Source organism: Corvus hawaiiensis, chromosome 2 (genome assembly GCF_020740725.1).
Source record: "Corvus hawaiiensis isolate bCorHaw1 chromosome 2, bCorHaw1.pri.cur, whole genome shotgun sequence".
Lineage (NCBI taxonomy): Eukaryota > Metazoa > Chordata > Aves > Passeriformes > Corvidae > Corvus > Corvus hawaiiensis.
The window spans coordinates 11,468,367-11,494,250 of record NC_063214.1 but is presented as its reverse complement, the minus strand read 5'-3'; the positions used below and the strand labels follow the sequence as shown (position 1 = coordinate 11,494,250).

The 25,884-nt window shown below is 43.2% G+C and overlaps 1 protein-coding gene across 2 annotated transcripts in view; it reads right to left on the bottom strand.

Annotated features, from left to right (window-relative positions):
* The window catches only part of USP25 (ubiquitin specific peptidase 25), an 88,975-nt gene extending 76,187 nt beyond the window's left edge, over nucleotides 1-12,788 (bottom strand). The window contains exon 1 of one of the 2 annotated variants that reach the window (XM_048293582.1): nucleotides 12,672-12,788. In XM_048293582.1, coding sequence (XP_048149539.1) covers nucleotides 12,672-12,716 — 45 coding nt within the window. In that variant the 5' untranslated portion in view covers nucleotides 12,717-12,788. The remainder of the gene's footprint in view (nucleotides 1-12,671) is intronic. The other variant, XM_048293583.1, reaches the window with a different exon arrangement.
* Nucleotides 12,789-25,884: the final 13,096 nt, after the last annotated feature.

Below are 25,884 nucleotides of genomic sequence, written 5' to 3'. Positions count from 1 at the left end.
ACATAAATCCACGCATACAGAACCACAGGGGTAGGGGGTTGGAAGAGGCTTCTGGAGATCATCTAATCCAACACCCTGCGAAAGCAAGATATACATACACACATGAGGAAAGGCTGAGAGAAATAGGGCTATTCAGGCTGAAAAAGAGAAGGCTTTGGGATGACCTAATTGTGGCCTTTCAGCACCTGGAGGGAGCCTACAGGAAAGATGGAGAGAGACTATTTACAAGGGCCTGGAGTGACAGTACAAGGGGGAATGGCTTCACACTGAGAGTAGGCGTAGATTAATATGAGGAAGAAATTCTCTACTGTCAGGGCAGTGAGGCCCTGGCACAGGTTGCCCAGAGAAGCTCTGGATGCCTCATCCCTGGGAGTGTTCAAGGCCAGGCAGGATGGAGCTCTGAGCAACCTGGGATAGTGGAAGGTGTCCCTGCCCATGGCAGGGGGTTGGAATAAAATGAGCTTTAAGGTCCCTTCCAACCCAGATCATTCTATGATTCTATGATATTTTTCCAATCACTCCTGGCTACTTACTGTTCTAAAAGTTTACTTCTTAATTTTATTCTTGTGTTCACACATATTTACCATCATGCATAAACATCACCCTGCTCTGCACAACACAGAAGAGCTCCCAAGGAAACACCAAGCTAGCCCCATTCCTCCTCACACTGCCGTTATGATAACAAGGGCAACTATTCTAGGAGCAAACAAACCAGCTCTGGAAATTCCAAGTGTCCTCAGATCAATGGGATCCCAGGCTCCGTAATACTTACAAACAGTAACACTCACACGGGCTGTCAGACCACAAGCTGCTTCTAAGGAGCCAGCTGCTCTTCCCAGGCTGTAGCTCCTGCCAGCGCCGGGCAGCCCAGGCTGGTGTTGCCAGATGCCACTCCTCCCTTGGATCAAGCACCACCACTCACCCACCCAAACCTCTGGCAAGCCAGGCCAGGCTCTCAATAAACCATCAGAGTCGCTCTCCACATTCAGTAATTTCCTGCCAACTTAGTGAGAGCCAGGGGTGGGAGAAGGGACAGGATAAGACAAAGACTGCACCGATTTCCACTGGATTCAACTGTTGTGGAGCAGCAACCTTTTAAGAATGAGTTGTTTCTCTGCCATTATTTTAATCCTTCTTTTAATCAGTGAGAGAAACTGACAGGGGAAAAAGCCTCCCGCATTCCCCATCCTACTTAGGCAGCATTGCTGAAAACTTACACCAACAGGAGGTGAATTAAAATTCTTACAGTGACAGAGATGTGGTGCTCCTGATGTACACTTCTCACAAGTGAACATGCACAATCAGACCCACTCCTGCACCAGCTGAAATGCCATACACTGTTCTCCACTCCCTGCTTTAGGTGTGCACATCCAGAAGGATTTCACTTACTGCAGCTGTTGATGGCACAAAGATCAAAGCTTCCACTTCACCTCAAACAACTCTGCTACGTGCCCTAGGTAAGTGATACCAGGAAGATTTCACAGTTTTTCCACACAAAATTCAGCATAGTACAGCAGAGAAATTGTAAATAAAATTTAAATTGAACTTTTTTACAGACAGGTCTGTATTACAAAGAGGCCACTGTATTCAATAGAAGGGACACATTTGGGGAAAAAGCTCAGCTGTCTGTTTTGAATAAGAAGGAAAAAAGAAAAAAACAAAAACCAACCAAACTTAACAGAAAGCCTTTCAATAAAGGTTCTTCCCTTTAGTCCTATTAAAAAAAAAATTAGTAACAATTTCCTACAGAAACAGGCCTTGTAATCACAGAGTGGGCACGTACCCAGGCACGTCTGCCCTCCTGTCTCTCAAAAGCAACATCCCTGACAGCTCAAAGCCACCTCCAGCAGCTTGGCCTGACCCCAGGGATCCCCAAAAGCCTCCACAGCACCCCCAGGCTCCCTGGCATGCTGGCCAGCCAGAGTGTAGCTCCTCATCACACTTGCCTGCTCTTGCCCACAATAAGTAAGAGACAACACAGCGGGCTTGGAAGAAGAACAGAGGGGGAACACCTCCACTCCACTGCAGTGAGGTCTGCCAGAGGTGAACTCATCCCACAGCCTCAACTGGTCACCCCTTCCCCAACTGTTGGTGCATTGGAAGACAAAATTACATCAGAAAAGCCACATAACCCTATTTTCAGCATTCAGTAAAATGATTTGAGAGCTTATCCTGCCCCCACTAATCATTTAAAAAGAAATCGTATGAAGAGACACATGTTCTTAGCCTGGGGAGGGGAGTGGGGGCAGGGACAGACACAAGGCACAACTCTGCAGAAGAACAGCCTACAGATAACATTAAGCCACGCGAAATCTGGGGTAGTGTTTAACAGGTCACCTGGAAGGTGACAGGTTTCTGACAGCAGTTTCAGCTTCTGAGGGAAGACAGCTTTTCCTGGGTCAAGCACCAGGAATGCGCTGGCGTGTGCTGTGTCCCTGCGGAAAGGCCACTGCCACACCACGGACTGTGAAGGGCAGCCAGCAGCTTTCACTTGCATTGGGTAATAACCTCCATGGATGCAGGTGATATTAGAATTGAAACGAACCTCAAACACAACAGAGACACTACGGTATTCAAAGACATGGTAAGATTTGTACCAGGGATCAGCACGTAATTTTAGTACCTCACAATTAAAGAAACAGTAAATTCAGCACTGCACTCCACAGAGGGCAACTGACATTTTCTAGGCCATTTTCTTTCAAGGAGAAAGAACAAAAAGATAATGCTTAAAGTTTTGGGGTTTTTTTTTAATGGACTTTGAATTACATTATATTGAAACACACATTTGCCTCACCTCCCACAGAAAGGTGGGTATTCTAATACATTCGGACACAGTCTCAAGAAATTTACGACTTTGGTTCATAAGCACAGTTTGCTGCAATTTAGCCCTGCCAGTTTTCCCTGTCTCAGTAGTGTCATAATAGTATCACCAAGAATGACTTTCTGCCATCACCACATACCTACCTGAAGCTTCACAAGCTGACTTGAATAAAAGGGGTACAAAATACTCCTCTAATGAGTTCACATTTTTGGAAAATTATTTGAAACAAAACCTTAAATTCTGTGCTGCCTTCCTAGCAGCAGCATTATGCCAGGACATTTTCCATTAAATGACAGATGATAAACTCTGATACTAAAATCTTCAATCCTTTTCTACTCAGTTGGGTCATAAAGCATTCAGTACCTTCCCTGGCCTCTAACAACTCAGCAGAGCCCGTGCACTGCACACACCCTCCACTCAGCACTAGCAGTAGGTGGCACATTCACCAGTCACCTTACAATCAGCCCCAGAAAAAGCTTCAAGGCAACACAGCAACTTAGCAAGAGCTGGAACTGGTTATGATGGGGAAATCTGGCTGTCTTCACCATTGATAAATCCAGAGGTTATCCTCTAGACCAGCAGACTGTACTCAAAAAGGCAGCCCAAGCAGCTTCAGGAGGGGGGACAACAGCGGTCCAGACAGGGCTGTCACAAGACACATTCTGTGGCTTTCAGCACTATGTCCTGTAAAACACGTGCAAGACCAGGGGGAACTTTTAGAAGTTGCTGGTAAGCTGTTGGTTATTTTTTAATTTCCAAACAAGTAATGGAATACAGACAGAGAAGACTTAATTCTAGTATCCCATTAAAAAAAAAAGTTATAAGCTTAGATGCCAGAATTAAATAAAACTTACTAATTACTACCACCAAATAATTAAAAGGTTCTAATGTAAGAAAACTACACAGTAGTGGGAAAGTCTCTAAACAAAAAAAACATGGTCCTCAAACAGGTGGAGATAGAAGCAGATTTTGAAGTAAAGAAGCTGACAGATGGGAAAATAGGTAATACCAAGAAGGGAAACCCCTGTGTAAACCGTCTATAAAGCCATTTAGCTTTAAAACAAATTCATATTTATAAGCTTAAAAACATTCTCATATATTCTCCCATGGTTCTGTATCAAAACAAAGCAAAAGTTAAAATCTGCGAAGTATAAGAATGCTTTCTCAGTCATAACCTAAGACTTCTGGGATACAGCATGGTATTCAGTCCTCTAACCAGGCCATTTATACCTACATACTGGAAAATGTAGGGGAAAAAGAGAAAAGTACTCTTACAACAGCTCAGCTGTAGTCCCAGGAGAAATTTCTTTTCCAAAGTAACTAACTTTCAGGAGAATAAAATGAAACCAAAAACAAAAGGAAAGTGAAGTAGGAGTCTGTTCCCGTCACCTCCTCTTCTGAAAAGAATGAGGAACGTCGAGTGCCAAGGCATACCCAGCCTTTTCCAGATGCTTACTTTAAAGCACTCTCAAAGCACACACCTGAACGTAAATGAATACTATTTTCAACTTCCATGTGACACTCTCCTTTTTTTTTTTTCTGGCTTAATCCCAGTAAAAACACAGCTAAATTCAACTTCTCAAAATGGCTTTATGTTTAAATTGAAATTTGATTGAAAATCAGCATAATTTTTGGTATGAGAATAGGCATAGAAATTTCAAGCACAGGTATCTGATTTTCCTTAGTCACACAGCTTTGAGACAGACAGTTATCACACAAACCATGTGTGACTTCAAGCCTACCACTTACTATTCAACAAAAGTAAAAGTTGGCATGAAATACAGCTACATAATTCACAATCCAAAAATTTTACACCTCAGACCCTAATGTCAAGTGAACATCCTCTTCTAAAGGGAGCCCTCTGGATTTTGGGGTACAACACCAGTGAAATGATTACAATTGGCAGGAAGAGGCCACGGGGAGATGGAATGCCATTATATCACATGCATTCATTTCCACAAATTCTGTGTATAGTAAGATACAAGGGTCAATTAGATTTAAATAGTTCCAGATCATGCCTTGAAAACACTATTGTCTCTCTGACAAGCTTTTATTAAATACATTGTTCTGTCTACCTCTGCTTACCGTAAAGCTGAAAATATGCTTTCACCTGATGGCTAAAAAAGCTTTAGTCAAGGATATTTTAAGCACAATCTGCATTTTCTTGGCACCTAAACTTTGATAAGCTTGACTGTTGCCAATTAGCGTATAACAGAAACATTTTTAAAGAAATGCTGTTCAGAGTATAATTTTTTTCAGCAAGAATCCACCAGGTAAAATAATTCAGAAACCAGCTATAAACAAAAGCATCAAGTCAAAACTGTGAATCTCAGAATAAAACCTGCTAGGATTTGCATACCAATATTTCTGATGCCCTTAAAAAAAGTGGTTTACATACACAAATCTGTGTCAGACAATGTTTTCAAAGTTAACCTAGTTGCAACTCCAGCCTTCAAGCTGTTCCACATCACATGTCCTTTGGATTCCACCTCTCCAACACCCTTAGAAGGAGAGATACCTTAAAACTGTGGACACTCAGTGGTGCTACTGCTCACAACAGGGCTGTTCCTGTTAAAGTCCCATCACCAAGTAACACCAGATTTCAGGGGAACTCTCATGCTGATGGCTTTCAACACGCTCCTGAATTTCATCCTTTGTGGCAAAGAAAAGCTAATGACATTTACAAAACAATGAAAACTACGAAACCCAACTGAAAAAAAAAAAAAAAAATCAGTGCCTTCTTAAATTGCAAGAGTCTAGTCTGAATAGATTGATATGTTCATTGTGATTTTCAAATGCTTGGAATGAATGATGTTACTGAACTAAATACATGGGGAAACCACTCTATAATTAAACAGACAAGAACTCAGAAAGCCTCCCACCGATGACCGAAGTCATCAGTGTCCAGCTCATGACATTTTGTGTCAATCTGCCCTTTACACCATCTTAGGACCCAGCTTCACAGCATTTCACAGCAACTTCAACATTTTGAGTCAATGTTGCTTAACATTTCATTCATGCTAAAGCCTAAAGCCACAGATTCTGCACCACACTCACCAGGAAAATTACTGTGTAGTTCAGTATGAGAAAACCACCTCTCTCCCAGAAGATAGAGCCCTGTGAGCATCAGCAGGAGTCAGCACACCCCCACAGCCACTCCAGAACACAGGCTGGTGTACTCGCCTCAAATACTGAGGCAGGGGAGGTGTAACCCTCTGCAGCCAAGAGACACTTTATCCACTTCTGAAAAATGGGGTGGTAACAGAGCACAAAGGTGGTATGGACAGGACCATTCAAAAAAGTTTCATGAAAATTTTCCACTAAGGGTCTGTAGAGCTCTTAGTCAATTCCAGGTTTTGAAGTCCTACAGAAATCTAGCAATAAAGAAATGTAAACCCTGCAATACAGTATGAGAGAGCAAATTGCAGTGCTGGAAGAAAGTAACATTTCAGATGGTCACCACAGCACACACTGCTCCCCATTTTACCTGAACGTTTGGCTGAGGTGTGCAGGCACAATACAGCTTATGATAACATCTATATTCAGCACAGTATTAAAGTAAGGTAACAGGGAAAAATCTGACGTGCTGTCCAGAACACACTGTGTTGCCAAATTAAGAGATACAAGTGTTCACCAAGTACAGCAAGAAATGGCATCTGCCTACCTGAGGAAACAGGAAAAACTATTTCCTTTTGCTTGGCACAAAGCCTGAGTTTGTACTGTCATGCAAGGAATGCTCTGCAGGAAGACATCTCGCCACCTCAACACTAAAGCCTCACAGCTTTAGTATGTCTCCCTTTTTTAAATAATAAAAAAGATGAGCTTATAGAAAACTTTCAACTTGCACAGTTTTGCATGCAATCAACTCCTGTGATTCACAGTATCAGCTTTTCCCTATTAATTATGCTTGACCACTCATGAACCAGAACATTGGACATATCATAGTCCCAAAGGGAACAGAGGGAGCTTTCATCCCATGTGTCACACACTCAGCTCCCTGGCAGAAGTCACACGTGAGTGACATTACTTTCACTCCACCACTGAAACTGAACCCATGCTCAGTCCAGTCTGATATTTTCCACTCTTGGCAGATGCTGACTTCTTTAACAGCACCCCAACTGATAAAGTGTAATCATTAGCTAACAGAAGCCATCTCTATTTCATGATGTGAATAAAAGACTGAACTCTTCCCTGAATTCATAAAATCCTTCTGAAATACACTGTCACAACAGCCTCTCCTACATTACTCACCTAACACTCTTAACTTGTGATTTGAATCATGATACTACACTGCTACCCCAGGCAGGAGTCAACAGGCCCCTGCTGAGAACCTGAATTCCCTCAATTTAAAGGTGTCTATCCACTGACTCAAGACCATCCCATTGGTAACTTAGTCACCCGGGTTTGATGAGGAAGTTTAACAAAGCCAGCTAAAAAAAACCCAAGCAAAAAAAGAAACAAAAAACAACTATACAAAATAAAAACAACACACACACAACCCTTCACTGTGATTCAAGGCAACCTTTACCCACTTTAAAATAATCGCAGTGGTTATCACAAGAGAACTAGAAAGTGAAAGCACTCAGGATACTTTCATTTCCAAGAAAATCTGCTCCCACACCTGCGGCTTTTCTAGTCAGAGGAAGTAGAAAAGACTTTTCTCTCTCAGTCAGGTCCCAGCAACTCCCACACACCCACACCCCCCTCAGATTTTTAAGAGCTCTGTTCCATAACAAGTGCACAAAATCAATTTAAAAAAAAACCAAAAACACAACCAACTAAACAAAACCAAAAATTCAGCCCTTTAAAGGAATTTTTTCCTACACAAAAACATGTAGCTCTTAAGCTTTTTGTTTACTTTTTATGCTAAGGAATACCAGGAACGTCACATTTGACTCTTAGCTTTTGCCAGATGATCAGCTGGGAATTGCAAATCAGTATCTTCACTACAGAAAGTGAAAAGCAATATTAATATATCTTTAGGCACCTCTGGGCACCTCAATAATCCCCCCATCACTGGCACTGCCAGCAATGGCTGTAAGGGGGTCACTGGTGCAGCTCCCCAGACAACTCCTGGCACAGGTGAGGGTCAGAGACCTCCCTGCTGGTTCTGCAAAAATCTCAGCCCATCCTGAAAAGGCATCTCCCAAGTCTACTGGGGCCTCAGGTTGATTCACTAACCTGGCCACTTGGTCCCCAGCACCTGGGACATCCCTCAACCTCACCATTCACATCACTGGAGCTGTGGAGCCAGCTTCTCAGGGACTGAAAAACTGGGCTAGGTTCTTCGGCAAGGAAGAAAAGAAGATTTAGCCAGAAACAGAACAGAAATCCCATCTTTTATTCTACTTTTCTTTCCCCTTCAGTTACCCAAGTCCACAAACACCAGCTGATCTCACAGAATTAAGGAGATGCCAGCCACAATGTATCTTCTCAGGCACAGGAGTGTAAGAAAAGCAACCGTTCACTTATCCTTCCACTTATCTTTATGAAGCACTTTAAGAAATGGAAAATACTTTTCTATTTTAAGACATGGGTAATTTGTTTTTTTGACCTTTTCATAGAAGCTGATGAGTTTCATCATCTTTTATTGCTGCTGCTCATAGTAGCTGTGAATACAGTTATCCTAAAAATATTGGGGGTGGGGTGTGGGGGGAATGTGCGTTAATTATTTACTAAAGATATTTTAAAATAATATTACAAAATGTTACCAGGAAAATCTATAAAGTTTACACTTTCATATTCTGAAGCAATATTTTTCTTTCGAGGTGTGGACTGAACATACTTCAAGACATTATTTCAGATAAATTCTAATGATAGTACTACACTTGTAAACTCCTGCAACCACAACCGAAATCATTACTGAATTTCTGTGAAGGGTTTTCTGAAAGCAAAAAGTTTTTAAACTGCTGTTAAAGGTTTCATAAGGTTGCTGATTCATATAATGTTATACCAATAAACACAACCCTCCAAGATCCAGCAGGCTTGCATAGACACCAAACAAAAAAAAAAACAAAAAAAAGACAAAAAGACAAAAGAAACAAAACTAACCATGCACACCTCCACCCACTCCCACCAAAAATCCATCAGAACAGTCACAAAACCAGGAAGCACTCAGCAGACCACTTTGATGAGGACTTTCAAAATTATTTTGAGTAACTGGCCCTTGCACGTTGCTCTAACTTTCAGAAATACCAACAGGAATCTGCATCAAAGGTGTAACTATAAGTATTATAAAGTTTTTTGATAAGAACTCTTTTCTTAAATACAGAACAAGATGTGTTTGCAAATTACTTGGTAGTTGGTGCAAACACCTTCAGTGTTGTTATTCTGCTCATCCTGGCCAAAGACGAAGCAAAGCTCTGGGTACCAGCACTGGAGCTGTAACTCCCCATATTTGAGCCCTCCATTCACGGAGCCCGGCTGTCACACAGTGCAAACACAGACAGCTTCCCATTCATGGGGAGATGCATAACCCATCCTCATTCCATGACCCAGGGGCCATTTCTAAGGTGCAGAGGGACACCTGCACGTTGGTCACAGGAAAGAGTGGCTCGGGCCTTGTGATGAGAGAGGGAGTCTTCAGCCCCTTGGATCCACCAGGCAACAATACAGAGGTTTTAAAGGTTTGAATTTTAAATCCTTGGAAGGTTGGCACCTATTAAGATGGGGAAAAAAAAAAAGAGTACACAGCTCCCAAGATACCTTCCTTGCGTACCAAGTGCTCAGTAGATACTTTGCAATCACTTCCTGCCATTCAGGGCTGCATCATGTCAATTGGTGGAGACAGGCGACTCTATCATCCTCTGCATGAAGTGGCTGCTGCTTTCAGCAAAGAAAAGCACTCAGTGCCATGTTATTAGATAAATTTTTAAATAATAAGTACACCAAAATCATGGGACAAGCAGAGTAGAAATACACATGAGCTAGCACAATTTTCACTTTTTTACCCCAAAAAAGAGCAAGAGAGATGAATTTAGTATCAGACCTTGCTTTAACCCAGGCATTATTTCAAGTGGTAAATATCTTTAAAAGTTTGTGCTTCTTTCAGAAAAAGAAAAATGAGCTGAGTTGACACGCCTAACTTTACTATTCCTGAGTTTACACTGCCAATGCACTGCTGAATTACAGGTCTGAAATAACAGTGGGTGTGGGAAACCAAAGAACAGATGTAACAGCCTTTAAATTCATGTATCAACCAAATGTCAGGCTCTCTCCGAAAGCAGTAGAACTCGATAACACACATTGCTGAGAGGCCAGCTAAGTGCCAGCAATTAAAACCCAGCTTCTTCAATCTGCTGGTCTGAGATGACCATCACAGTAATTATCAGAGCTGAGACAATGCTGAAACACGTTTGACCTCCCCACATCATAACTTCCAGTTACCAGAAAAATCACCATTCACCCAGCCCCTGAACCCACTGTGTAGGGGACACTGGACGAGGGAAGGGTCTGCACACCATGAGAACTGTTAACTGATTTCTGTGAACATTACCTATAACTTCCAGACACCAAACGATGTCAGAGAAGCACACAAGGGCCATGAGCAACAAGAATATTATGATTCATTATCTGCTTCAGGACATAAATGACAAGTTTTAACTAAGGGTCAAGATGACCAGTAGAGATGAAAGAAAACCTTCTTTTAACCTGATGAAGCTGCTTTAACTACACAATAAACTAAAGATAGCTTCAGTGGGAAATGGGCTGTTTGTAGTTGGAGCATTCATTAATACAAACCTAGATCTCCAAGTGCTGGTGAAGTTTGACACATACGTCCTGTATGACAGTAAGAAAACATCTAATGAACAATGTTGGGAACCACAGTTCTGAATAAGGTATGCTGATGACTCAGGCATCTCTTGTAAACCTAATATATTTCTGCTTGTATGTGGTTTCTTCACACTAACAGAAAACAATTGCAACAAACTTTGAGGTCTCCAGAACAAACTCCCTTATTTGTGGAGATTGGAATTCTCCTCTTTCAAGAGGAGACAATGAGTTAGTGCTATGGTAGCCTCTCCACCTTTCATCCATGCATCAGCCCACTGCACTTTCACGATTTGCCTTCTTACAGGCAAATACCTGATCAATGTTAAAGTCTGTCATCCAATTAGCTAGTCATTAGTCTCGCTAAGCAATGAGATACTCACTTTGGAGTCAAAAAAAGCTTTTTTACAAGGTACTCTCAAGATCTGCCTTTCCCTCATTCCCTAAATGCATGCAATTAGGGATAAAACAGGTAACAAACAATTTCAGATAATAAAATAATCAACAGAAATTAAAAAAAAAAAAAATCCTGCCATGAAAAAACCTTGATATTTTATCCAGTTTCTCTAGACACTTAGAGAAGTGACCATCACCCGCATGCTGATTACAACTTCACAGCTACTGCTAGCTTTATTTTTTACTGCAGCATGGATTACCTGGCATATAACTCAATCAATCTTCAACTTCCTTTTGGGCTTGTCCTTGATTTGAAGCTCAAGTAATCCTGAACTACTGACCCACAACCAGTAGTTTAGCTGAAAATTAAGGATTCTCCTAGTTTAGCTGAAAACTAACATTTCTCCTTCAGGATTATTGTCAGAAAGCACAAAAAGGCAGCACTGATCAGGGTCCACAATGCATCATGTAACAAAGTATCTGATGTGATTATTACGATTTATTAAGTGAACCACTGACAAGAGGTTTTGTAAAAGATGATCTTGCTCACGAAAGTCCAGATGCACAGCAGCAACATCAGTTTTCAAACACAGCAGACACATGTAGCAGCAAATCTGCTATATTAACTTGCAAGCACACCCCAGCTGAAAACAGACAGAGGAACAAAATCAGTCTGTTCAGCCCTTACCTTCCTGCTGAAGCAGCCAAAATTGCTGCTAACTACTTCCAACTAGGAGAGCAGTCCTCGGCCAGACACGCCCTCCCTCCAAAAAAGCTTCTTAAATACGAATTGTACCACTTTAACCAATTATCCCTTAATCAGCACATTTCCACTGTCCACTCTTACGGCTGCAGCCATTTAACTTCCACACCGACTATACCAAAGCATTATACACCTTTACCCCACACCACTAAAACATTAATAAAAATCAGGGATGAGGCAAGTCATACCACTAACCACAAGAGTTGCATTAACCTACAAGTTAGCTTTAAACCTTATTATTTTAAAAGCACTGCAATTTAATTTCAGACATTTCTCTTGACAGTTCAGTTCAAGCGAAGGAAAGCTTTAGAAAGTATCTTTTTTTTTCCCTTCTTTTGACAGAGAAACACTCTCCGTGCGTCCAGGCGCACAGTAAAAGCTTGGTAAGCGCCGTCATTCCCTTAACCCCGTTCCATGATGCACGTTAACACGAGTCCCTAAACCCGGCACTTTTTCACTCCAGCAGGAGCGCGTCACTCGCTGGAAATAGCGTTCACCTTTGGCAGGCGCGGATGCCGGCGCTGCAGGGTCACGCCGGGCATGTGCAGCATCTCCCCCCGGGCCCACGGGGGGCTCGGCCGGGACCCCGCGCTTCTCCTGCCCAGCCCCGATACCCCCGCTCTCCCCGGCAGTCTGCAAGCGCAACAGGCCCGCCCGGGGCCGCGGGGAGCGCGCCGGGGCTCTCCCGAGGGCAGCGCCAAGCCCGGGGCCGAGACGACCCGGGGCCGGGCCGGCGGAGGCCCCCGCTGCGGCTCCGCGGTCGCCGGAGCGGCGGGGCCCGGGCGAGGCCGCGGCGCGGGGAAGGCCCGGGAGAAGCTCGGCACGGGCACGAGCAGCGGCGGCGGTCGGAGCGGGCGCGGCCAGGCCCGGGCGCGGCGGGGACGCGGAGCCGCTCCAGGCCGGGCCCCGCCGGAGACTCACCTTGGCGGCGCCGCCGGGCTGCAGCACGTTCTGCTCCACCGTCATGGCCCCCGCGCGGCTCCCGGCGGCGCCCCGGACTCGGCGGGTGTCGGCGGCGCCGTGCGGCGGCGGCTGGGCCGGGCCCGGGCTGGGCGAGCGGGGCGGGAGGCGGGGCGGGAGGGGGAGCCCGAGTCACCGCCCGGCGGGCGGGGGCAGCGCAGCCCCGCTCCGGCCCCGCTGCCACTCCCGGAGCGCCGAGCGCCGCCCTCGGCCCGGCTGCGGCTCCCGGCGGCGCCGCCCCGCGCACCTGCCCCGGGCGCAACCCCCGTCCGGCCCCTTCCCCGCCCCGTCACACCGCCCGCCTCCATCTTGAGAGCTCCCGGCGGGAGCGGGGCGGCCCCGTCGAGTCCCCGCGGCCGCCCCGCTCCTCCCCCGGGAAGGGCTCCGCGTCCTTCGCCGGATGCAGGGGCGGCCCCGCCGCGTCCCCGCGGAAGGCGAAGTTTGCCCCGCTGTGGGCGAGCCGAGAGCAGCTCGGACCGGCGCCGCTCTCCAGGGGATCGCCAGCGATTTCTGAGCGGTTCCAGCGCTGTCGCTGCTCGTAGCGACAACAAACCGTATCACCAAATAAATCAGAGAATCAAAGGATGGTTCGGGTTGGAAGGGACCTCTAGAGATCACCCGCCCCAACCTCTTGTCAAGGCGAGGTCACCATGAGCAGGTGACACAGGAACGTGTCCAAATGGGTTTGCAGTGTCTCCAGAGAGGGAGACTCCACGCCCTCCCTGGGCAGCTGTTCCAGTGCTCTGCCACCCTCGACGGAAAAAAGTTTTTCCTCGTCTTGAGATGTTTTAGTTTATGGCCACTGCTCCTTGCCCTGTCACTGGGCACCACTGAAAAGAGTCTGGCACCATCCTCTTGGCACCCACCTTTGAGATACTCGTATGAATTAATGAGATCCCCTCTCAGCCTTCTCCAGACTAACCAGGCCCAGCTCTTCTCATAAGAGAGATGCTCCAGACCCTTATCACCTTTGTGGCCTCTGCTGGACCCTCGCCAGGAGCTCCTTGATGAGCCCAGAACTAGACACAGTAATGGTGCAACCTAAAGTTTTAGGTCTTCCCCTTCCCTGAGGTTTGGCTGGGTTTGTCTGGGTGGGCTGCGAGGTGATGGTGTTCAGCATTCACGTCATTAATGTATGTGGAGGGTAGCAGGTCTTGGCAGCCCACAGTGAATTTTGGCACCACAGATAAACAGTATTAGGGAAGAGATTGTCTCTCTGTCACCCTGCTCTGGGGTGTCAAGGAAAGGATGAGAAAGGACTCCGCTTTGGGCATCAGCATAGGCAGGGCAGAGAGACTCGGCTGGCCAAAACACATTTGACCAGAAGCAGGTGAAAGGCAGCAGAGAAGCCCACCTCACATTTTGAATGCCTGCCCAATGCATGGTACCTGTGTCCCAGCTACATTTCCAAGGCTGGCGAAGCTGTCTGTAGGAAAAGCTGAGGAGAGCAGCACAGTTCTGAGAGCCCCGAGTACCTAAAAACATGACCTGGGAGCCTAATGCAACAAAATGAATTGTGGCTGCTGCTTGTCTGTCACGCACAGCCTTTATGACTCTGTAATTCAAGGCCCTCCTCTCCCCACAGTAGAGTACGGATCTTTTTAAAACTGAGGTTATCAGGTAATAACATCGCTGGCAGATCCTGGACTTTAGGTAAAACACGAGCACAGCTCATGACAACCTGCAACCACTGCTTTATTTCACAGTAGCTTCTGTGCAGGAGATGTTGCAATGTGATCAATATTTGCACTCCTCAGGTTTGTTGCTCACAGATTGTATCAGTTTTAATGTTTTTTGCCTTTTATGCTGCAATATGTGAGGTGATTTTTAAAATTAATGTTCCCAAAGAATTTATTGTGCAAAAGACAAGAGAGTATGCAGATAATATAATGAGATCAGAAATGGCTTTCAAATTGCTTTTCTGGGGATAGGATCGGAAATTCTCTCTGCTCAGACTGATGGCTACATGTAAGAAAGACAACAGTAGCAGCTTGGGGCTTTTTTAAAAAAAGTTTTCTGTAGCAGTTGTGCAGGAGTGCTAGCCCAATTCCTCTGTCCTCTTCCAATATATAACCATGCTTTTCCTTATACATTTTTACAGCTTCTTCACTGTGTTTTTGACATGTTCTATGTTCAGATAATTTTCATCAAAACTATTCATTATTTACATTATTTGAAAATATTATAAACAAATTAGCATTTAAATGAAATACATTTGTCTTGCAATATTTTTTCAAGTGTTTTCACTGTTTCATTTAATAGCTTTCCTATGTCCAAAAATAAAATGTGTCCAAAAAGAAAGAATAAATCGTATGTTTTGTTCAATTCTCTTTACATCAGGATAGGATGACAAAGTATCACCTTCCATTAAATTCCCCTCCCCCAATAAAATTATCACTTTTAAGGGCTCCCACTTCCTAACTTTCTTTAAAATAAAAAAAGGCTGAGCAATCCAATCCTGAGACAGTGATTTGCCATTGAAATACATAATCTGAACCACAGCCATGCACATTAGGATTCTGTCGTACTTATGGTGCTGCTGGGAACCACAGGGAGCAGATTTCCCTGTTCTGTTTGCAGCACAAGCTCTGTATGAAGTAGATTGAGCACAAGACTGGAATTTGTACCTCATCAGAAAACACTAATGCTTTTCTCAGGGCCACAGTTTAGGAAGAGCTCTTGACTTGATGCTACTAATACTCCTTACCATCCCTTAATATCTTAATTATATATATATATATACATATATATATGCACATTTCTGCAGAAGTTTGTCAGGTTTCCCCTTAGTTGCACCTCAGCTTTTAACAATACTACAGGGTTTGGCTGTTACCAGACATGATTTTATTGTTAAACAATCGGTGACACGTTGCACAACCACTGCCTCCAGCTGCTTGGTCCCCTGAGCAAGGCTCCCCCTGTCTGCACGTCCTCCTCACCAGCAGTGCTGGAGAAGTGATTCACCTGAAATACAAGCACAGGCTCCCCTCCCCCTTAAACTGGTTGTTTTCTTCTGCTAGATCAGTTCCCCAAAATGGTTCACTGACTGGCTGCAGGAACAACTGTGCTGGCCCAGAAGAGAGGGTGACATGGGCTCAGCGATGGTATCCATCAAGTTTCATTTCACCTATCTCTCAAATCAGTAAGTGATCGCGCCTTCCTGATATGCACACTGCCACTTGGAGGGAAAGCCTGTGCCTGCTCACGGGAATCGTTGTTTTCCCATTTTTGAAAAGAGCAGCCAAAACATCAGCCAACCACAAAACACTTCAGCACATGTTTTATTGTATACAAAGACCATGTACAACAAGAAATAGCTCATTATTTCCCTCCATTTTCAATAGACTTGGGTTTGTCTTTAATTAAGTGCAACATTTATTTAGCGCTTTAATTAGACTATGGCTGCATAAGTTACAGCTGGGGAAGTACAAGTCAGGGCCTCTTGGTTTTCTTTTCCCAAATGTGTAACCTGCTGTACTGGGGATGAGAAAGCACTGCTTCAAAAAGCGCAGTGAACGCTACAAACACAAATTCTGTAATTAAGCCTGGACAAGAGCTGCCCTGGATTCACATTTATAAACCCCATCTCGGCGCACTTTCACTTAGGCCTTTTGGCTCTGCAGTAAATAGTTCATCCAACTGACAAAACCACGGCCATTCCAGCAGCTTTTATAGCACGACACTTTTGAAATCATCATTTGGCAATTACTCTCTGTGTCACTGGTAACCATTCAAACATTGCTTTGGCACTGCAAAACCTCCTGGTGGTTATTACCCAAGGGAGCCAAAACAAAAACTAACCAAAGCTGTAACACAGGAAAGAGAGCTATTGTCATCTGAAAGCCTTTTGAAAAGTAAAACTAAAATGACATGAATGTAGGTTTTGTTGCTCTACAAAACACAGCTTCATATTCCATTGTTAATAGATCTTAAATTGAAGGTCCCTGACCTTCCAATTGCTTTCTGACAGCAGATGTCTATTCACGTGCCTTCTTAAAGTCAGGTACTACATTCAAAATAAAAATTCCCAGATTTAAAATCTTGACTTCATGTAACTGCAGCTGAATTTCACAGAATTTACAGATTTTAAAAGAACCTTTAAAGTGCCCTTTTTACCCTAGCCATCTTCACATTTTATTTACTTTCTTGACCACCCTTGCACATTGATCATATTATTTCACACAGTTTTCCTGAGAGGCCATAACAGTATGAGGCTGAAAGCAATTTAGAGCTCAGCAATGACTACTAGTCCTTCCAGTAGGCATTAGCCACTGTTTGTCAAGGAGTAGAAAGTTACAGAGCTGTTTCCAAAATACTTCTTTCTGTCATTTAAATAAGCATGTTTCACAACAAATCACTATTTCCACTGAATTCATTTTAAGCAAAATAATAATTAACATTCCCCCTGGTTTGGACTTTACCTAGTGATTACTTCTGATGTTTATTTTGAAACTATTTGAGCTCAAACATTTATAACTTTTAGTACCATAAATGTGTAACTGTCATATTCAAGGTCTAAACAATTTATTTTGGATTACAAAGCAATCAAGTCAGTTCTATGTATTTTTTTTCCCCTATTCTTACTTTGCATGCAAACTTCCTGTTCTTCTTTTCCATTCAATTTCTCAGTCATTTCTTGCTTTTTGTTGAAGCAAATGCTCATTGACCGTGATGACAACCTATCACAACTCCCGGATGAGATTCCCATACATGCAGTCATGTAAATGCATGCTGCACTCTTCCTTAAATAAATAATGACACACGATTGCTTTCTTAGCCAATGACCATACATTTGATGGTCTATGTGGATAAACAGGGCTGTTCTCCATCAGGATCCTGTAGTCCACACATAAAACTAGGGGTCAAAACTGACAGGACTGTACAAAATTCCCATATTTTGCTTCTGTCATTTTGTATGCCCTTCTTTCTAGTTACCCATAATCTGCTACTCAAAGAAATGAAAGGCCCCAGACCACTGTAGTGCATAATTTCACATAGGTTTCAGGTCCTGAGTTCTCAGGGTGATATTAAAATACCTCAGCTAGTTACCCAAGTTCCCTGTCCTAGGTATGGAATGGCCTTGGATGCTTCAAGCTGGGATCCACAACATCCAGCAACTTACGACCTGCTAAATTGCTGAGGGAGACACGTGCCTAATATCCTACCCCTGCTACGGACAGGGAAGATACTTCTGAACGGGTGGAAAGATGCTTTACATAGGGATTCATGTTTCACAACTAAAGCTTAATGATCCTTGCTCAGGTCCAACCACCCCATGTCCTTATCACAGCCTGGTGTCCAGCCTCCTTGTCTGGCCACTCCTCTGGAATGAGGGGAATGTGGACACCAAACCCCTGCTAGTGTAGGAGGGAGCAGAACTCAAGGGACAGTAAATATGAGGAGCTTAAGTAAGGAACAAACATCATTACTGCCTTCCTCAGTGGCTGTATTTTTAAATGAAGAACCCAAGGCTCTGCATGCCATGTTGATTCACCCCATCAGCATGCTCGGAGCTCAGCTATCAAGTGCTCTCTGGGAAGATGAACTGGGGAATACCACTGCTTCCCTTTTAGGGAATGTTCCTAGGTATTCAGCCCTGGCAGGGTTGAAGCACACACACAGAAAGAGCTTCCTCAGCATTTAGGAAACTTTTCTGGTGACAATTTGTTTGTTTAAAAATTTAGATGGCAGTTAGCCTTTTTTTGTGGGGAGGGATTTTTTCCCTTATAAATCTTAATTTTCAGTTGACCTGGCTGTAGACAGGCAGTTTTCTATAGACCATGGTGAGCAAGTTTCATTGTATTCATCCCAAAAAAAAGTTAAGGAAAGATCAGGCAGTCCCTCACAAATGACTATGACTTCCATAGCAGGATTTAATTACAGCTTTTTCTTTTTTTTTTTTTTCCCCCAAGAAAGGATTTTAATAGGATCTTATAGGATTTTTATAGCCTAAAATTTTCATGCCCTCAGCCTATTTAAATATATTTTTTTTAACTTAATAGCTCTCAGTCTGGATCACACGAAGCTACTGAGTAAACGGTGTAGAAATTTCCTCAAAAGGAGCTGAGTGTTTACATTTTTGCATTCCCTGAGTGGTTTTCTCTCTTTTATATCCAGTCATGGGACAAAATGTCCTTCATTTTCTTGATTAAGTGCCAGTTTGGTTTGTATCTTATTACTGACTGTACCATATTATATGTAAAAAATCAAGTAATACAAAATATTACTGAGGTTTGCATGGTCAGGCTCACACCATCGTGTATTTTTTACCTGCATGTAGAAACTAAATGCTTTCTAAAATATATTTTGGCAGAAATGAATGTGTTCTGCATGTTACTTCAACGACCCATGGTGTCTCACCACATTTACTGTCTTCAACAACAGCAGTTTTGTAAGGCAGAAGGCATAAGAGAAAACAAAAAAGGGTTTTGTTTTCTTCTCATGGTTTTAACCAGCAAGCCTACTTCACCTAAATAGTACAGAAGAATGCTGACAGTTGCAGACCATTTCACCTGACATACTTGACTTGGTTTATCTGAATGTAGTGTTCACCTGAGTGATTAAAAAGTTATTGTTCTAATAATTAATTCTGGGGAGGTTACCTACCAGAAAGAAAGCAAAAGGAAGTTTTTAATCAATATATAATAGCACTTTAAGACCCCTTTATTGCCGTTAACCCTCTTAGAGATGCATTGAGGGTGGTTGTGGCTGTTGTCAGTGGCTGCTCTAGAAACAGCTGTAGGACAACCTCCAAATGAATGTGCAACTTTACTCTTTGTGTATTCACATGGGGAACAGTATTGGGCTCCAAGAGTACACTTGGCACCACAAAATCTGTCACTTTATATATTCTAATGAGATTTCCAGTCCCCCTTGTCCTGAGAAGAGCAACTGAAAGCAAAGTCATTTAATATGTTCAACATTTAAAGCTGATCTTGTCTACAGATTTCACTGTGACTCTTCCTCATCACGTTTGGTATATAAAAATGAAACCCACCTAATAGTAAAGTCAGCTTAGTGACCTTTACTACTACAGTATCAGGCACAGCACATGCAAAGCCTTTAAATGTAAAAACACGGACAGCTGGGGTGAAACATAAGATTGAAAGGATGACACATTAGCTAAACAGGAGCCTGAGGAGATGAGACAGGGTCATAAATTGCATTAGTCATACTGTTTGAGAAATGATCTCCAGTGGCACTTGCTTCTCAGTGGTGACTTTCATTGATGATCTTTAGTATTCACTGGTAAAACTCTATTCAGCTTCTTACACTATTACACATTTGGTACACGTTTCCAAGGAAAACCATCCTCGGGGTAAGCTTTGCTGCCATGGAACTGAATGTGCAGAAGGCGGGGAGTGCTACACTAGCTAGGACTCCGTGCTGAACAGCTAAAGCAAGGGTTAGCTCTGGAGAGGGAGAATCCATGGCTTTAAAAGGAGACAGGAACTGAGGTGGTGACATCAGGCAGTGCTTTTGGGGAACCTGGGAGCAGCAGCCTCCTCAGAAACACTGCGTACAGATTGACAGCAGGAGCTGCTCGGAACAGCAGTTCATGCATGTTTCATTGAGGCACACTACACATGAGCACACTTTGCAATTTAAAATAAGCTCAATATAGTATTCCAGAGAGTCAATGAAAAAAGAAAAACTCCAAAGGCAAAAACCTAAGGGAAGTGTTTGTTATAAAAATAGACAAATTGAGACAATAAAATTGTTCATCACGTGAAAAGGATGGGGACTGATTATCTAAGCATGAAGGCAGAGACAGAGAAGGTTTATTATTAGTAGGTGGTCAGCATTACAGGGAGGTAAAGTTTCATACACTTAGTTTAGTTGTCCGTGTAGAAATGTGGGCAAAGTGTTCATTCTGAGGGCTCTACTTTTATTAACCAAGGCTGGGACATGGAATGCCTAAACAGAGCTCAGGAATGGCAAAGCATTAACTGCAGGAGGACACAATCACAAGGAGGGACTGTGGGGAAAACCACACACTATGAGGGCAAGCAGCTCTCTACACCAGGTTAGGCAGGTGACTGGTGTGGAAGCTGTGCAGAGCGCAGCGTGGGAAGTGGCCAGGACACAGTGTCCCACCACACTGGGAGCCTTTGCAAATACACCTCCATGGCCTGTCAAAAAGTCACAATGCTGCACTGGAAATACGAGTTTCACACACATGGTGACAGAGCAAGGGAAACAGGACAAGAGACTCAGGACTCCCCATCCCACAAACTGTGCATCTATAGTAAGGTGAGAAGTTCAGGTAAACACATCTTTATGATATGGGAGTTTTGTTGCTGTTGTTGTTGTTTGTTTTCTTTCAGCTATATGATAAAAAATAATTCAAATTGTTCTTTATTCTAGTGGACTCTGGTCACTGCAGAGGAGAGACGTGGATCAATGTAATAGACAAATTCAACATCTTTGTGTAAGGTTCTTTGATTCAAAGGGTGTATTTACTAATTCACACAATGACATGAGTTTGGATCTTCACTAGGTGAATTCAGTGGAAGAAAAACTTTGGCTCTGGGATCTTTACTTTAAGACCAGGTTTTATGGACTGTAGAGCCAATTTTGACTCAAGTGGTCATGGATTTGAGGACTCATCTAGAAAGCCCCTAGATGAAGGCATCTATTTCCTCAGAATCAGTGTTGAAAGGCCCTAGATGAAGGTATTTTCTCAGGACCAGTGTCACTTCTTCTGATATATTCGATTCTGATCCATTCTTCATGCTTGCTATACTTTTTAAAGTGATCTAAACTTAGGTTCATGAATGCTATGTCTTTACTGACAGTCACATCCCTAAGACTTTCACAGATGACCAGGAGAACTTATAAAGGCCAATAGAGACTCAACTTTCAAAACCACTACTACCCCTTCTGTGTAGTGGAGCTTGGACCCCAGCTTGTCACTCAGACTGCAGGGTAGCACTCTGCCTCTGTCAAGAGTTAGTACTCATTTCCTTCTTGTCTGCTTACAATTGCAAATATTTCAAAACAGAAGAGTCTTCCGCTTTTTAGCCCTTCTAGACAGACACCCTTATGACAGACCAGGAAAAGACAAACTAGGGAAGTAGATGGCATCAACCCATCTATTATTACTACTTAGAAAGTTGCAACACCTTCTGGTTCTGACACAGCTATCACTGCACCTGCGCCAACACGTCTAAAACCCTTTCCATGGACTGTTCTGGAACCTTTCAAAACCCAGGCAGTACAAAGCCAGCTAGCTCGTTGCACCAACTAGATAATGGACATCTGGGTTCACAACCTATATAACCTTGTCTCCTGCTCTTCAAGGCAGTTTCACTCTGAACCACAAGCTGTATCTTTAGTCCAGCTCTCTGGGGAGGCTGCGTGAAGAAAATGCACCGTGGTACAAGAGCAGGCAGCACATATGAACTGACACGGCTGGAACAGTCCTGCTCTTTCTGGGTCTGCAGCAAAGCTGCAACCCGATGCCACAAGACCAATTCTACTTGCCAGGAAACACAGAAAAGAGGGTAATTTGGAGAAAACCATAACTATCAGGGCTGTTGCTAGTACAAAAGTTACTGCTTGTGCCTGAGTTTAAGGCGAGAAATTAATGCCTGCTTTGGTAACATCTGAGACATCTAATGCTGGAATTTTTACCTTGCCAAGTGGAAAGCTGCAGCAAAACTACTGTCATATTGCCACACATGGAGGTACTTCTACCTTCTCCTGTAATTCCTCTTTACTGTTTCAACTTGGAAGAGTAGAAATTCTTTGTAGTGAAAAACAAAACAAACCAAAAAATCACCACATTAAAGAATTCATTTTACTAGGATAGATTAACTTGTAATTGAAGACTCCAGCTATTGCATGACTGTGGCAATAGTTTGTTTGAAAAGACTTTTTTGTCTTTTTTGAACGTGTGCATATGTTATGTTGCCATTTAGGTGGCGCCGCTTTTTGCATAAAATTTACTTTGCATAATTACAGGCAGTTTTGCAAAATATATATTTGAAATCTTTGGTGCTTACTTACCATGTATTTTTTCATTTAGTTGAGAATGTTTGTCATAAATATCTGTTGTCTGTTATATGGGGCTAAGAACTGACCTCTGAAATACCATGGAAAAAAGTCTGGAAGTCTTTGCAAACTCATGAATTATTTCCTTCTTCTGTTTCTAGGCCCTCCACAGTTTGCTATCACATGTTTGCCAGGGAAAACCATCCCCGCAGAAAAGCAGCTGCTGGCGCTGTGTGTACATGACTCAGATGCAAAGTCCAGCAATTTTCTTTAAAGTGCTGACAAAAGCTGGTTTGGGCCAAGAAAGAAGACTTTGTACTGAGACACGTGCAGGTGCTCCACCCCTCCAGGCCACCTCTGGCAGGGACAGGACAGACGAAACAGCTGGAGGGGTTCTGCCTCTTAACAACCTCAGCGTGATTTGCAAGGCTGTCCCTGTGCTCGTCCCTGGGCTACAGGAGTGGCTAAACTGCTTTGTTCAAGGAACAAACACAAGTGTTATGAATAACAGGGTACCTGTGTGACAGGTGAATTAAACTGGGGATTTCTCTCATTTCTAAGTAGAGTAATTCAGTGGGAAAATTCCAGTCAATTGAGTTCAGAGCATTCAGTTCACAACACCTCCAGGTGTGGTGGCATTCTGTTGAATCCAGGGTAGAAGTGAAACCTTTCTATGGTTACTGCGGACAACTGAAAGCAAAAACTGGCCCTCATGTTCTGCATTTCTGAGTCAGAGCCACCAGCTGTACCCTGGGTGATGGAAACCCTCTGCAGACAGCTCACGGCACAAAACATGGGATGTGCCAGCTTTGTGGGCTTCAAGGGGTGCCAGGGTAAGTTTGCTGGCTTGTATGGGGCACAAGGAAGGGAGGTAAGCACAAAGGCCATCAGATGTGGGATATGTGGGGTATTAACAGGGCAAGAGACATAACAGAGAAGGAAAATTATGATCTAACATACTGCAAGTCATTCTTAGGATCCAGCAAGACTTTCATGTTCAGATTTCTATTTCACAGACATTTCTCTCCTTCCCATTTCTTTAGATGCCAAAAATGTCTATTATTTCCTCCATGTTTTGTTCTCCATTTCCCCTTTCCCTGTGCATTGTTTCTTCCTGTTTTCTGAGTATTTGCAAAACTCAATTCAAAACCAGTCTTTTTTCCTAAGTACCAGGTTGTAAAATACAGGAGCCAATTGTTGCTCACTCTCACTGGTGTAAAGATAGATCTAAAATTGAACTAAAAATGTTGAATGGCTGAGCTTTTTTCATGTACAGACAAATCTCATTATAAAACTATAAAGAAGAATTATCCTGCTGTCCTTCCGAGATACATAGTTTAATTAATACTGGATATATTTAGTTTCCAGAGTGCCTCTCCCACACACAAAAGCCATGGTAAAACAGGAATATTCAGTTGCTGCATAATGGGAGGACATTTATAAAAACAAAGCTGCATTAAGCAAAGCATTGTTCATTTAGATGGATGAGTTGCAAGATGTAATTAACTTTAATGTGAACTTGCACACATTACATGTATGACTAAGAACCCATACAAATACCTAAATTAGATTTTTAACTTGACTGTGCAGAGTTTGCAACCTGATTGTTTTGGTAGACATTCCAGGCCTGGTTTTACTAGTCTGTTAGGTGTACAACTCCTTGGCTTACAACAGCTCTGCATGGTGTACAAGGGAGGTGTTATCTGCATTCCTTCATATGACTAAGTTACACTGCCATGAATCTGCTGTATGCAAATTAAGATGAAGGACAAGATTCTTGATTCCACCTACAAGAAGGAGTAACTCATTTGAACAGAGAAGTAATTCAGACATAGCTTGAAGGGCATTTTGAACTAGCACAGACATGCTCATTTGGTGACAAATACTCCTCTAAGGTCTACACACTCCTCCTACATGGTCTCCTACATAGGATTCTAGCTAATTAATTTGTCAGACTATATTTCTACTTCAATTTACAGAGTAATGAGAAATACATGGATGTGACACGAGAAAAATCTGTTTCGACAGGAAATTGGTCAAAATCCCCAGAGGAAAAAAAAAATCTGGCCAATAGATGGTTATTACACTTGGTGGGTGTTGTAGTCAAAGCATGGTGCAATGCTCATTGCACAGCAACTAGTTGCAAAGTACTAGTCCTTTTTATTCCATGTTTGAATTTCCACATAGCAGGAAGAGCTAGTGAATGGGCTCTGCTTGGTTCACACTAAAAGCTTCTGCCTCCGCCAACACTTCTCCCAGTTATGAAGGTGGTCTTTTCTTTATAACAACAGTTTCCCAGCTTTCTGCTGCCAGCCCTGGCCAGCTCCCAGTGAGACCTACCTTGCAGCACTCCGTGGTGACATGTGAGATGTGGTAACAGCCTATCTGACATGTTCTTTAGGCTTCAAAGGTAATATCCAGTTTTAAATATACAGAAGTTTAACCCCAGCCAGCACCTAAGCACTGCACAGCCACGTGCTCCCTCCCCCTCAGTGGGATGGGGAAGAGAATCAGAAGGGTAAAAGTGAGAACACTTGTGGGTTGAGATAAAGACAGTTTAATGGGGAAAGCAAAAGCCATGTGCACAAGCAAAGCAAAACAAGAAATTCATTCACCACTGCCCATGGGCAGGTGTCCAGCCATCCCCAGGAACGCTGGGCTCCATCACACGAAACTTGGCAAGACAAAACACCATCACTCCAAACATTTCTCCTTCCTCCTGCACAACAGCAACCTACATTTCAGGTAATTGACAGCCTTATGCTTTGCAAAAGCATAATTAGTCTGAGACCATTGATATTTACAGCTTAGGAAAATCTCTTCACCCAGTTTTCAGAGAAGGGCACAACTAAGCTTCAGTGCTGAGGCACCATTTCGAGGAACATGTGGAACAGGGCTTCCACACAATGTTCAAGCCGTCCCCACTAAAACAAGCAGGTGGCTCAGGAGATCTTAATCCACTTGCAATTGTGAGTTGACATTTAAGAATCTTCTCTCTCTTTAAAACCATCAATCAAAAGTATTTACAGAATCATGACTCATGATTCTATGAATCAAAAGTATTTGCAGATTTAGGAAATTGTCACTAAACAGACCTGGCCGGGAACTGAATTTTCTGTTTCACAGAAATTTTTTCTCCCAATTTCAAATTTTTCCCATTTAAACCCAATATGTTTTG